The 15,251-nt window shown below is 39.3% G+C and overlaps 1 protein-coding gene across 7 annotated transcripts in view; it reads right to left on the bottom strand.

Moving 5' to 3' along the window:
- LTBP1 (latent transforming growth factor beta binding protein 1) overlaps positions 1-15,251 on the bottom strand; it is a 180,164-nt gene that overhangs the window by 8,719 nt on the left and 156,194 nt on the right. For 6 of the 7 annotated variants that reach the window (XM_085055266.1, XM_085055268.1, XM_085055270.1 and 3 more), the window contains 5 exons: positions 14,076-14,258; positions 12,667-12,753; positions 10,612-10,740; positions 9,100-9,240; positions 6,634-6,804 (listed from right to left, as the gene is read on the bottom strand). In XM_085055266.1, coding sequence (XP_084911392.1) covers positions 6,634-6,804; positions 9,100-9,240; positions 10,612-10,740; positions 12,667-12,753; positions 14,076-14,258 — 711 coding nt within the window. The remainder of the gene's footprint in view (positions 1-6,633; positions 6,805-9,099; positions 9,241-10,611; positions 10,741-12,666; positions 12,754-14,075; positions 14,259-15,251) is intronic. The other variant, XM_085055269.1, reaches the window with a different exon arrangement.

The following is a 15,251-nucleotide window of genomic DNA, read 5'->3' as shown; positions in this document are numbered from 1 at the left end:
CACAGAAACGTACAGGCAAGTATACAAATAGGAGAACAGCATGACATTGCCCTAGGGAGATGACAACAGGAGACTGAGATCAAGAAGGCAGTAAGGGGGCAGAGAACAACAGAGAACGTGTAACTACCCCTGAATTCCAAAAACCATTTTAGTTGTCACTGAAATTAATGATCACTTTGGAAAAAATCTTTCAAGTCAAGTTGAAAGAAAACATTCTATAATTCACAATGAATGAAGAACCCTTTTTCTACATGGGTTTATTTTTTTCTGCTCACTGATCTCCTGACTGTGATTAGAGACAATACAACTGCAGTTCAAGAGAAAAAAAAAAGACTTTGTTTTTAATATAGTTTAGTCTACATTGGTCCATGTCTTTCTAAGTTTTTCTCATAACTTGCAGATGAAGCATAGAGACAGCTTGTTGTGTAACTTAGGGTGGCTGTTATAAAAGGAAGCTGATGTATGCATCCAAAAATGTAAATGACATTTTTAAAGTCAGATGTATTGCATATTAAACAAGTGTTAGGGGATTACATCTAGACACACATGTGTACTGGCACAGATGTTAGCTGTAATTGGTGATGAAAGCTCAGCTGACAGAGACAACACAGCATAAACTGGATGGACTGACTGGCTTTAAAGTGCTTTTTAGCAAAAATGCAGCTGTGCAAATGTGCATCTAATCTGCATATATAGCTGTAATTGAGCAAGCCTGTGTGGGCCTTACTTGTACCCAGAGGCCTAAGTATCCTAAATTCTCCAGTCAGAAACATTTTTCCATATTTCATATATTTAAAGCAAAATATTATATTAAAAAGATTTTCCTGACAACCATGGAACAACTACACCACAGCCAGCCCAGCTGCTGCCCATAAAGAAAGCTTTATTCTGTTCCAGTTCCTCAGAATTGTCACCATCTCTCACACACACACACACACACACACACACACACACAAAAGAAGCCAAAACTATCACCAAGCAAGATCCGTCAAATTATTTAAGAATACGACAGTTTCACCAGAGGTTCTGAACATCAGTCTAAACTGGTTACATTTATGCTGTCTCAGTAGGTTGCATCATCTGCAAACCAAAGGTAAAGGTATTTCTGCTCTATCTTTAGATTGTGCTATTTGACAATTTAGATAATTTCATTGACATTGCCCATGGATACATGCTAAGGTTTGCAGTGAACAGCATTCACGTCTATTCTACAACTTAAGAAAAAGGTAAGGGCATCGGTCTTCAAGGTTATTTTTCATTAGTCAAGAAGGATGTTAATGTCTTCACATACTCTAAATGAAACCTCTGAAAAATATTCACACTGGATGTAAAGCTCTTGCTAAACTGAAAGAATTACCAAACTGATTACCTCCAAACCTCTTGTTCTTCCTCTACTAATGCTGCTTAAGTTTCCTAAAAGTGATCTTCCCTCTCCTTTTGCTCCAAGTAGATAGCTAAAAGTTGTAGTAAACGTCAAGTTGTTTCTGCCACAATTTTGCACATGGCTTTCTGACTTCTTGCTGATTTCCAGGTACACTTGGAATGTGAGGTTCTATGAGAAAAAGCCTTTAGCCAAAGCTATTCTGCATGTCTCTCCTACCCTTCAGAAAAAGCACTGAAAATCTACATTAACAAAAATTAAATCAGCCAAAAATCTGCACAACTGAATACAAGAATTTGAATATTCAGGGCCCAATCACTGCAATATTTTAAGCCCCAAGGATATAATCCATTTGACCTGAGTCCTTACCACAAAGGAAGGAGGCACAATGCCATCCTAAATGGAAAGATGAGCAACAATCTCCAGAAATGAATCCAGTACCTCCCTGCTGATCTTTACCATCTCAAAAGAGGACAGATGAAAACTCATCTTTTACACACATTGGTTTTTCCTGTACTTCCAGAACCTCATGAGTGAAATTAGCCAGAACTTAAAGGGAACACTATGTTCTCATAATATGGAAGCTCAGCCCAGAACTAACTCATAATGTTTACAAAGGATACACAGAGTTCCTTTGCAACAAAAATGCAATCCAAACAATCTGTTCTGCCAGAAACGGGCAGAATTCAACTCCATGTAGGCATCTCTGAGGGTCTGCATCTGAATTATTCACTGTCCATTTTTAGTCCATGAAAAGACATAACCACTTCTAGGACAGCATCTCATTGTAAAGCCTGTGTCTAGGGCAGGTCAGGGGAATATATTGCTCAGAGTGCTGATTGATCTTTCCTGATGGAAGGAGAAACTGGCAGGACCAGCACTGATGTGGGTTTCTATATAAAAAACACAATATGAAATTGTCCAGGAGAAATCCTCCATTATACAACACCCCAGGGGATTCACTCTACTCTCAGTGTTCTCCTGGCATGGGCTTTGCAAAAGTGGAGATAAAGAGAAACTTCAAATACCACAGGAACAGAAGTTCTTTATGTGACTTCTAATTCCACAGAATATCTGAAACATCTACTGACTGCTACATTGTCTTTTCTGCAGATCTTCTAAACATAAAGTGGTTCCATAAAACCCCACAAAATAATAGAATTTAAAACAGAGTAGAAAAAGTATTTATGAGGATACACAAATAAGAAGGCTGATAAACTGAATGTTGGTGCCTTTTACAGCTGCATGAGAATGTGCTCATGACATGATCTTAGAACTCACACCAACAAAAAGGTCTAAGTTATAAATGTAGTAATGTACCCACATTCTCAATAGTTATTAAAACATCTCCTAAAGCTGCAGAGTCCCTGACCTACTTCACCCTGTTTTTCTATATGAAAGCTTCTCCAGGCAGACAGCTACAGAACAGAAAGTGCCCTCCTGAACTGATTGACATCTCTTTGGTTCAGGGGCTCCTAATACCATCTTACTAGCATCTTAAGGTGCTACTTAAGGTGAAGCAAAGGTGGTACTGCACTGCAATAACCTCAAAAAGTTCATTTTATGAATATGAAAATAGGCAGTTTCTGTAAATGAAACAGTGACCCTGGCACACCACCTCACTCAACATTTTCTACCTGTTAGTTCTATCTTCTCCCTTCAAGTCTCCTGTAACCATACAGTTTGTCTAAAATCCGCTCCGGTCCCCTAAGGGTCTCCCAGGAACTTCTGTAACCTCAGAAGGATTACAGTTCAGGTCCTACATGTTCAATTTAACTTGAGGTGTATATGGCTTTATTTTAGATTTCAGATTTTTTCAGTCTGGGCCAATTGCTCTGTTTTCTGGCATGGAGGCTTTGACCCAGCTCCTAAACCTTTTGGTGCTGTCTTGCTACCAGTTTCTAGACCATGAACTCTGGATGGAGTGAGTTGGGCTGTTAGGCACTAACAGTAAATTGACCAAGGAAGCAGAACTTCCGAAGACAGCTCATCCAAGATGTATCTTTTTGTGTGGGTGCAATGAAGAAAGGATTTGGTATTGTTATCTAAACCAAAAGTATCCAGTTGTCTAATTTTCCTCAATTGGTCAATTACTATAGATTGCTATTGGTAAACCTCAAGTAATACAGAAGTTTTTTAAGAATAATTACTAAACATTCTTTGGGCAAGTACAGACTAATGACACCAGAGAGAATACACCTCAGTAGTTGATATTTTGGTATTGGATGCAATCTGTGAAAGTCTTCATATGCGATATGATAATATCATAAGATTATAATGTTAGAACTGATGTTATTGAAAAGAATCTACCTTTACATCCCTTGTTTGCTGCACAAGTAACACATACTCAACCAGAGCACTACAGTTCATGTTTGCAGTACTTTTATGGGGACTTTGAACTAATATTTTGAGTTCCTCAATGCTGTCATCAAAATGCTTATCAGTCTTACTGTTGTTAAGAAGTTGCTGTTGAGTTGCAATATCAACAGGTGCTTATTTTTGTTTCAGTCTCTGAATGTTTGGAGTGATTTCAGTGGCGTTTGTTTAATTAAGCACTGATTAGTAGTAGAAATTGTAGCAACCGTGTAAGTTCTGTTTTCATGCTGATTTAAGATTGTATTTCTTTTTGCTTAATAGGGATAAATTCTTACATAAGTGCTCTGTCTTCCCACCAGTGTTATGCTGGATCCTACCTCAACAGGATATTTAAATCATGTCATGAAAAATGGAAGCACTTTAAAAACAAGCTGGGTTACAAAAGCTAGAGGTTATTTTTACTAAAGGATTAATATCTTTAGAAGGGACTCACAAAAGTATCACTTATGGTAGTAGGCCTGTATTTCCTTCTTTCTAACGATGGTGTCTAGATCCTCAAACAGAATGGGAGCATAAACAAGGTAAAAGGAAACCACAGATCTGGACTATGATCCAACCCATTTCATGGTGAAAGTCTTGTGGTGATAATGCTTTTCACATCACCAGGTCTTCTTTAACATGTGTTACAAATCTTCAGAAAGCCCCTAACTGGGGAAATAAGCAAACACCTCCAGTAGTAAACTCGGCCAACACAATATCTAAGTATTTAAAAATGGAGAAATTCCAGGTTCCTCAGCCAGGACTTGAACCTGTGACCTACTGGCCTGGAGGTGTGAAAGCACTCTCTGGAGCCAACGATATCACTTTAAGTGCTACAGACTGAAGACATGTCAAATGAATAATTTATTCAGTTCAGTCAGCTTTAAATTTTTCTTGGTAAATGTTCCTGAACACAGAAAAAGGCTTCCAGGTTTCTGTGTGGATGAGTGCACATGTGTGTGAGGACAAATGAGCACATGCCACTTCCACTAAGAAATGTAAGCTTGCATGTTTGTTCTGATATAATGAAGATTCAATATGCTTTTATTTTTAACTATGTTCCAATCCATAAGGATAATTTAAAGTATTGGGGATCAAAGCATGACTCATAGTTCCAGTTAAAGCTGATACTTCTCAATGCAAATGAAACATCACATAGAAGTTATCTTATGTCTGGAGGGAGAAAGATTTTATTATCCAACATAATGCTCTTCAGCTTTGACTAAGGATCATCCAGCTGATGTTTAGGATGTTATCCTTTGGGATATCCACGTAATTTTTAAAATGAATTTCTCAATTTTCTTCATAGAGCTAGTGGGGATCTGCACTCCACTGTTGGCACAGGATTGAGGCTCCAGAGTCTTGCGTTCCTAATGATCCAAAACCAGCTAATATTTTCAGACTGAAATTGTTCTAATTTTTAACTCATAACAGCACTTTTGTTTAATTAAAAAGCTTTTAAGAATCCTCCATGATTGTGTTGTAGTGGAGAGCCTCAGAATTTGCAACCTTTGCTCTGCATCTGTGTTTGGAATTTTTCATCTTCTCTTGTGAGACAGGTTCTCTTTCCCTGACCATGTTGGTAGTCCTTTTCTCTTCCTTTTCAGATTTATCCTGCTTTCAACATAGCTAGCTAGAAATCTCTGGACGTAAATCTTGTACGTACCTGACCTCTCTCTAACAGGAACAGTTTTCTTCCCTCTCTCAGGATTGAGAAGCATGCTTGCATGCCACAGATGGGTCACTCTCATCATGTGATGAACTTTGTACAAAGCAAAACTCCTTTAATCTGCTCAGTCTTTCCATCTGAGGAGTTCCAGGTCATAGCAGTGATTCTTGCTATTAGCTAGTGCCCTGTGTTTTTGTTACTATTACATTTCTTTCAATCACATTTGTTATTCTAGTGGGTATAGTAATTTGATGTCTTCCTAAAAGATTTGTTCTGAGCAAGACATTTCAGAGATTTCCATATCTTATAAATCAAGCTTCTGTCATGCCCTGTTTTTCTTTTTCAGTCTCTTTCTGGGGTAAGCATCAGCCAGCAGTTACTCCAGCCAACATCATCAAAATCAGGTGCTTTTTTTTCAGTTGCTGCATTTCCAAAGCAAACTCAAAGAAGTAAAGATATCTAAGAACAGGTCCAAGGACCTTGCAAGTAAATTATAAAAGCATAAAACCCAAGCAGACAGAAACAACCACATTAATCCTTCACTGAGCTTCTCCATGTAGTTTTTTAATTCCTGAGTTTTTTCTACAAGTAAAACATGTATTGCTTTAGCCACAACATTATCATTAGAGTAACACAGGCCCAAGTCAAAATCCGAGTATGTTCACAATAAAATGCTTCACCAGTGCAAGATGGTATTCCTACATGGAAGAACAGGTTACTGAAAGAGATATTTATAGTAAGAAAGCTGCATCCAAACTAGACCTTGGGATAGTTTCTATGGCGGAGAAGTTAGTACCAGACTGTGTATACCAGGGCTGACATATCTCAGGCACAGCATGACATATATACCTATGCTGCTTCCACTGGCCCCTTCTCCAGTCCCCAGAAATAAATCTGTGTGTCAATGACATTTCTCTCTGTAGCCATTTAGCTTTTGTAGCCACCCCAAGCAACACCTTCTACTTGAAATATCATGGAACAATATCTGATTCCCAAATGCGTAAATAAAATATACTCTTTTAAAAACATGACTGTAACCTTTTTTTTAAACAATAAATTATATTCCCTGGGAATTCTTCAGTCCTGATTGGTAACCCATTTCCCTTAACTTGAGGGCCTAGGGGTTTTTTGTTCTTTCTTATGTTACTGGTGCGGGTACAAATGGAAGGGATTCAAGTGATTAACATTTCAGATTTCATTCCAAGAAGTGACATGTGCATTTCCTTACCTGACTCCTTCATGGGACACAGGGCGCACTGCATGCCCCAGGCTTCGCCGTACAGGCAGCAGCACTCCGTGTATGTAGTCTGCTTTCCAACCAGTGGTCGACTACAAACAAAATCGTCACTTAGGTGCTGCCAGCAAAGGTCCTGGTAGACCTCAGCTTCTTCAGTTTGTTCTGATGGAGAAGAAAGGATTAGGTCATCATCACAGCACTGTTATTTAAATAAGACACTGGCATAATGAAAAATTTTATGAATTTAGATTAGAAAAATAACTTAGCTTTATAGACTTCGTTGAGTACAAATTTAAGCTTAGAAGTCATGACCTTTTTTAAGCGCCTGAGGTGGCTCATCCATTGAATGTTCAATGGATGCAAAAATCTTAAAAGGTTCTGAGTTGTCACATTAGGCCAATTTAAAAGGACATTGAGTTGGACACCCAAGGAAAAAATCTTCCTAAATCACAGTCATTGTGGAACACTTAACACTGATTCAGCTTGGCTCCCATGGAAGGTAACAGAGCTTGACAAAAAACAGCACTGGGACAGAGGTGAATGTCTGGGGAACTCTATTCACATAATGGCTCTTTAAAAGTTGTTATTTTGCTTTTCTTATATTGCCATCAGTGGCATCCGAAAGAACTTTTACAACTAGGGCAGAGCTGAACAAAAATTTTACATGGGCTCCCTGGGAGACTGAACAAATACTTGGATGAGAGAGTCCCATTAACTAAACAGACAAACTACATCAGTCTCAGGAAATCCCCTGAGCTGAAAATAGCTGGAGGCTGAGAGAGTGCTGGGGAGGGTGAAGAGAAGTATTGTTTATCTGCCCTCCTGGTCTCTAATCATCTACTTACAGCTATTGTTAGAGACAGAATACTGCTGTGAACTACTGTCACATTCTTATGAACATTAACAAAAATCTGTATTTTTGTCAAGGCTGGAATATTTTAGAGGCATAATAGTTTTGACACAGATCTCAGAAGAAACCATTCCCAGTCCCAGCAAGTTCTGATCACTGCTGATCGGAAGGAGAGGAACTGTAAACTTAATCTTCCACTTGGAATGTAAAAACCTCAGCACAATTGTTTTGTGAAGACATCTGCAAAGTTTTGATTTTGTTCCAACACAGAGTGAAAAATAAGCACTGTCACAAACCAAGGTTCTGTTTTGTCTGTGCATATCTATTTTCTGAATTTTTACACTACGCTTGGGTGAGTACAGAACTGAAACCTTGCTCAAGAGTAAAACTGAGTTCTGAAAGCATGAAGGTGATCACCACTTAGATACCTATTCTACTAAGAGCTTGCCAGAACATGCAGTGAAAAGCAGCAGTGGGTCTCTGCAACCAGCTCCAAATTCTGGCAGTAAAGGAGCCAGCCTGCTCCCTCCCACTCTGTGAGAGGGAGGACACTGCCAGCAGCAATAGAAGGCTTGAGTGCTTTGTGCTAGCTGAGATGATCATTGCCATGTCAGCCCAAATGTCTCATGACAAAAGACCCTTTGGGCCCTTGCATTCTCTTCACGTCCTAGTTGAACCCAAAGGACAGTCCTGCTCTTGGTTTCTTTAACTGAAGATTGAACAGTAGAAATGCTGTGGTTCTTTCACTGTTCCAGGCAACAGGGTGACCACATTACTCCTCAAAAGTATCAGCCTTACAATTTGGAGTGACTAAAGCAGGCATTTAGTCTGTATTCCTACTTCCTTTCACAGAAGCATCTCAGGAAAATTCACTGCAAGTTGCAGGAACCAGAGGTCCGGATTTGTGGCTATACAGTACCAATATTAAATCAAACCCCTTGTAGCAATTCTTTTGAAGACATGAGTGGCATAGACAAAGCTGTGCAGATGCATAATGCTCTGGATTTCTGAGATGTCTCTAAGAATCTCATATCTAACTAATTTCTGAAATCAGTGTCTACTGAAATAAAAAGAACACACAAAGATGTTACTTTAACGGTGACATTGAAGCCCACTGCTTGAAACCGTGAGCTCAATGTACCTTCAATGTTACTCAATTGAAAGCACACATACAATTTTAGCTACTTCCTCCTATATCCTGTAATTCCTGTTTTTATTTTACTGAATAGAACTGAATCTCCAGACTTAGCCTGCAGCCAAACCCCAGCCTTACTGAGACAGCAAGCAGGCTGTGCCTCTTTACCTACAAGGCTGGAAAAGGCAGACGCAGAGCTGGTGAACTGGCTGAAGACTCCTCAGCCCGAGCCTAATCTCACAATACTTCCAGCAATGTCCTGTCTGTATAAAAGTGGAGCACTGTGGAGTCCTACATCACGATGCCTTCTGGATCAACAGACGATGGTCCAAGCATTGCCTTCCAAAATCCTCCAGAAGAGCAGCCTCATCCAGGGATGACCCAGTCTAAGCTTAGACTTCAGGTCTGTAGCCATGTCAGCACCACCTCATAGAGGTGTACTCACTTCAGTAATATGTATAATGGATCATACCACTCGAATCTGCTGGTCTGATGCATCTCTTTTCTGTTGCGTCCAAAACCATTGGGTGTGTACAGAAACAGTTGTAAGATCCTTCTGTGTTAATGCACTGGCCATCAATACAGCTGTTTGGGTCCTGACATTCATCCGTGTCTTTAAAATGGAAGGAAATGTATCAAGGAGAGCCAGCACAAAGTATTTGCATTGTGTTAATCTATGTTTATGTTTTCCTATATTAGGAGCAGACTTCCCTGCATGCCTTCTGGTAATTACCACAAATACCAATTGCTGGCAACAAAATCCTCCTGCCTGTGCCCATGGAGAAGGACAGACATCTGAAGGATGCTGACCTGTGATCCTCAAGTATTAGGGAGCTAGCAAGGAGGAGTACTAGGGAGGATGAGGAGGCTTGTTGGGGGGGTCAGAGTGCCAGAAATACCCTGCATCCAGCATAGCTGCTACTGCTTCCCACATTGGTCTCCCTTTAGGACAGTACCAGCAGGCATTAGAGGTGGGCATACTCTTATCAATACTTCATGAGCTTGTCAGAAGAAGGGATCACCTTACCTAGCCATAGTACTTATATTTCTTAGTTTGTCTTGGACAGTAAAAGCTGAAATTTAGCTCAAAGGGAAGAGCAGGCCACTTCAGACAAATTACCTTTAATCAGCAAAAATCCCACCCTTTGTAAAGAACAAGCATAGAATCCCAAGGTGAAAGTCTCTCTTACAGCAGTTGTAAAAATTACTTCCTTTCATTATGCTATTCTGCACATTATACATGGTTCTCTGCTTACAAAGCAAAAGCCAGGGTCATGGTCATGAGTAATTTTCAGTTGAATACCAGAACCAAAGGAGTACAAGGTTGTGCAGACTAAAATGGGCTTATCAATGACCTCAACTGTAATTTCACATTGCATATGAACTCCTTGTGGAAAATATCTGCCCTTGAAATTAATAATAAAAAAAATCTGTGTTAATTTAATTTGATATAGTAAACCCAGAACACTTACCAAATGAAAGGTGAGCCTCAACATACAGGCTTTCACTGCTCACCCCTTTCACTGCTCATTCACTTTGTATGCTCACATACAAAGAACAGAGGGCGAAATTGTACCTTGGCAGCGTGAAGCAGCAGTGTGCCTGTAAGGAGGGAGCCCCCTCTGATCACTTTGTGCTTCCTGCATTAAGGCTGGCACCAGCTCTTGACTATGCACTCAAAGGAGCACAAAGGGCTGTTCTGGAGATGCAAACTCCTGGGAGTAATTTGCGGAAAAAGGAAGCAAATAAAGCAAATCCTGCTCTACATGCCACAGCTGTGTCATCCAGAATTGCTGCTCAGCCAAGCAGAAGGAAGGGAAATGACCCAATGTGTCTTACAAAGCTGCTACAGGAATTCAGAGGCCCAGTGTTTCTCTCCTTACTGGGAATGCCACAGTTCTGATGGGAATCCTGCTGTATGAGTCTGCTTGTTTCGCCCATCTGTATACCATTATAGTGACAAGACCACTTTAAATAAACTTACCAAAGCACTGGAGCTTAACAGGGTCATAGTATGTGCCTTGTTTGCAGTAGCACTCGTAACCTGGCTGTGTATTCAAACAGAAGCCATTTTTACAGATCTCTTGTCCAAAGAGTTGGCATTCATCAGCATCTGGGGAGAAAATATTAAAGGCTGTGTTACCATAGTTATTATCATGCCACATAGAGAAGCAAGATGGAATAAATCATATACACTTCTCTGTTCAAGCAAAATTCAGTTTAAACTGCTTGGTTTTTCAAAGCCCAACTTCAGTACAGCCTTGCTCCACACAGAACCAATGATGTCTGTTGCTAAACATAGGGTGGCAAACACTATAGAACTAGTGACAGTTGACAAAGAGAATCCACCACACTTTCAAATGAGGCTAAATGTTTTCAGGGAGGTTTCACAGAAAATATAGGCCAGTTCATATATGGCTTTTCACAGTTGTACACACGTTTTCCCAGTCTTGTGTTTATGTATTTGTCACTTTTGGAATTCCACTCACTTCCTTTTTACCAGCCTACTTTTCATTTGCTAGACCTACTTAGAATAGTCTGTTAAAGCTAGGTTGGTAGTAAAAATGGCAACAAAAAGCACAGCATAAAGTAGGTCATTCTTCTCTCAATACCAATTGTTTTAATCCACTGTCTTCTATATATTTACTCCCATTTATTCTGGGGCAACACAAATTTTAGCTCAAAGCTGCCATTGCCAGCTGTACAGTAGTTTTAAAGGCGAACCATTCAAATGCTTCCTTTTCCCAGAAGCACTGAAAGATCTAGAAAACAACTTATTTTTACAGCCACTCTTCCAGCCACTAAGTAGCTGCAAACATTAAATATTTTGTTTAGCAGCAATAACAATGCAAAGATTAATAGGAAATTTCATGTACACATCTGTCTTCTTCCTGTGGAACATGGATTTGTATCTAGAGAAAAACGGGAAAGCCTGGAAGCAAGGCCAAGGAAGGCTAGCAGGCTATTCACTTCTGATGGATAATTCCAATTAAAAAAAAAAAAAAAGAAAAAAAGAAAAAAAAAATTGCTCCTACTAGCAGAAGCTTGTGGACAAAGGCAAACATGTAAGTTAGTGTAACACAGAAAGATCACATTACGAAAAGAGCACATTGGTAAAAGTTATTTATCTATTAAGTATTTGTCTTTTCGGCCATTCCTAAGGTTTTACAACTTAAATTTACTAAAACCAGAAAAAGCCTTATTATGGCAGGGATTTGTGGAAGATACCTCCAGATTAACTATTTCTACATTTCAGTATTTATAGCAGCTAGAGATATTCTCAACCCTGAGGTAGCACAAAAACAATGCAGATTTTATCTAAGACGCATTTGGACATGCTTAGATCTGAAAAGATAAAGAACACCCTTAAACAATCCCTGAACAAAAACACTCTCAGAGACTTCAGGATGAACTCTGTGACAGCCTTACAAATTATTAATATTGATAGCTACTTCTCAAACCTGAAAATGAATTTTGCTGATCTCACTTTTCCTTCTGGGTGATGCCAACTCCCTCCCACCCACATCTACCAACTTCTATCACTCTGATTTCTCTACTACCATTGGACTACCACCAGTAATTATTCCATGAAGTTCTGTAATGCAAATAGCATTGCTGAACTTCAGTTTTTATTAATTAATTTTATTTTCTTCATTCTCCCTTGCAGTCCAAATGTTTAACAGAACTCTTCTTCTCTCTTCCAACTCTCCATTTGGAATTCTTCCAACTCTCCATTCTCCAGAATTAAACTGGCACTGTATTCCATATGCAAATGAGTATTTGTGGTTTGTGGTCTCAGCACCTATTCTCACAATATACAGCACTTAGTAGAAATTAAACCAGAGTATTACAGAGACTGTGTAATTGAAATTCTTAACAGTCTGCAAAATGATGATTTTCAGTAATGTTTTATACTACAAACTGTTTTTATCACCTAATAAAATTTGAATTACTATGTTTACATTCCTGGTTCACATTTGTAGTCAATCAACTACCAGAACTTCTGAAATAATTAAACTTAATACAAGTCAGTACTGACCTTTGTAATTCTGAGCAAGAAGCCCGTAAGATGATTCTCCAGAGGGAATGAAACCTTTTCCTTCAGGACACAAATCAGTAAATTCAGCTGGGAGAGTGAGAAAAAAAATTATGTTGTTAAGAAAAAGGTATTCACATATGTAGTGTTACATGTGTTACAGGGTATTTTGAAATATGGGCCTTATTTGCATCTATCAGGCAATCATAGACACCTTTAGCTAAATGGGGGATGATAAATGCTACAGCCTGACTTTCCCCTGCTCTCAGTTTGCAGAGCTAGCTTTCACAAACCAAGCTAGGGTGCCCACAGCATAACAGAGCTCCAGGCAAACTCATTTCTCTTGCTCTTTGGCAGGAGAATGTATCCCTTACTAGGTTTCATAGTGCACCACAGTTATTACAATACCAGTAGCCAAATTATCTTAATTAAAGCTAGCATGGGCCTCTCTGAGCTACGCTGCAAGCTGTAATCTAGACATACCCCAACTGAGATACAAACTCCTGTCCACATTCTTTAGTCCTCATACAGGAAAAACACTAATTGACTGCAACAGGAGAACATGGTGTGCATTACAGAGAGAAATTATTTCAAGTGTCTCGGAGACTATACAGAATCAAATAAACCTATCCAAGCAGAGAGGCCCCTTTTTTGTTACGAATTTCATTTCAGTTTCACCGATTCTAAGGTATAGTTGAAACAGGAATTAAACATGACAGTGTGTTTGTGTGAAAAGTAATCTTTAGCATTTAATCTCAAAAGGTTTACACATGTTCTCTCTCATGTGATTTTTTTCCAGCAGGATTCTGAATTTTAGCCATTATTGTTTATGCTTCAAACACGGTTTTCAAAATTTGTGAAAAATATCACATGGGTATGTTTGTCTAATTTAATATTTAGAGGTTAAAAACAATGGTCTGCAGACAATATTATTAACTGAATTGTTCAGTAAGTTGCAAAAGGTAAAACTAATGCCATAATATATATCAGTAATTTGTAGTGTTGTAGAAACACACAAAATTACAAAGAATAGCCGCAGACTCAAAAATGTTGTAATGCTTATCTTTGTTTTCCAGCTTGTCCAAAAAAATTTAACATGTTACCATAGCATCTGGAAAAAGCTTTTGTGAGACTCCATATTAGCTTAAAATCTATTGCAGTTAACGCTGTTCAGTAAGAGGCTCTTTTTATCCCTAGGGCAACTGCAGAGAAGCCAATGGATTTACACTAGGTACAAATTATTCTGATGACCATTTCCTCTGTGGAGGATTCCTATGGGTAAGTCATGACTAAATACTGCAGAATATGGGATTTAATGCACAAGCCTTCTCTAAAGGCAAAGCACACTCTGTTAATATGAACACAGTGCTTCAAGAGCTTGCAAAGGGACAGAAGGCCAGGCCTCCTCTTACCAGTTCCAATGACAGGGCATGGGAAGATTTCACAGTTATCACCCCAACCAGCACCCAAGGTACAGCAGCATTCTTGTTTGGTTACATTGGATGTAAGCACGTTGTCACAGAAATTAGCATCGTTCAGATTGTAGTAGCACTCCTTCTTCCCATCTTCCTGTTGATCAGCCTCTATTGGCAATTCTGAGGCAGAAAAGAAAACATAAACCTCACAAGATGACACATGAAATTAGTCACTTTCACAGCAGGACAGAAGAGCAGAGAAGAAAATGGTTAAGTACAAATTTTGGCTTTTGTCCTTGGAAAGAATGGTGGAAGTTGGTAACTTTCCTTTGGCTTTTTCAGACCTATTCTCCAACCTGACCATTGAAGGATTCCTCCACATTTGCACCTCTATCATTTTCAAGCAACACATGAAGTACCTGCTCTCATGTGCCACTATCTAATGGCCATGACCAACTATTGACATGATGCTCTACACATATGAATCAAAAAGATCTTCAGAGAGGTAAGCAAACATTACAACCTCATTTTTTTTTCAGATAAAGGAGCTAAGGTATGAACTGAAAAGACTCAATTTTCCAAAGAATGAACATTTACAGCCCCTTTTAATTTCACTGGGAAAAAAATCATGTTCCACATTTGAATACAAGGTCCTTTATGATTTTTGCAAAAGTAACTTACCAACTCTATGGTAAGCAGAGGAATATAATGCAGATATCAAGCTAACTGACTCTGTGTTTTACTTTAAAATCAAGATTTATTGCAGATTTATTGTCTTACGCATTGTCTTGGTTTGAAAGACAGGTGCCTGCTAAGAGAGGTGGAACCTTCCCTTAGGACACAGAATGTGATCTCCCTTCCCTCCCAATTATTTTAATTTTGAAATCAAGGGCTTTCAGGCAAAGGTATGGGAAAAGGAATAACAGTTCTTTACTAGTATCTCTAGCAGAGCAAACAAGCAGTAACAAGAATAACAACAACAAACAAAACCAGAAACCAGTAGCAGATGAGCACTGAGCTGCTGAGCACTTTCCCCTGTGGTGCAATCACGGTCGCAAGCAGCAGGGGCGCTGTTGAGCTCCCGGCCGGGCAGGGCAGGTGCGATGACTGCTGAGCGGCTGCAGGAGGCGCTGTGGCGCAGGGTCAGGTCAGCCTCACACAGCTGGTAATGGC

The sequence above is a fragment of the Lichenostomus cassidix genome, chromosome 3, assembly GCF_008360975.1.
Source record: "Lichenostomus cassidix isolate B80296 chromosome 3, HeHo_3.0, whole genome shotgun sequence".
Classification (NCBI taxonomy): Eukaryota; Metazoa; Chordata; class Aves; order Passeriformes; family Meliphagidae; genus Lichenostomus; species Lichenostomus cassidix.
The sequence above is the reverse complement of the archived record's forward strand: the minus strand, read 5'-3'. Positions and strand labels throughout refer to the sequence as shown.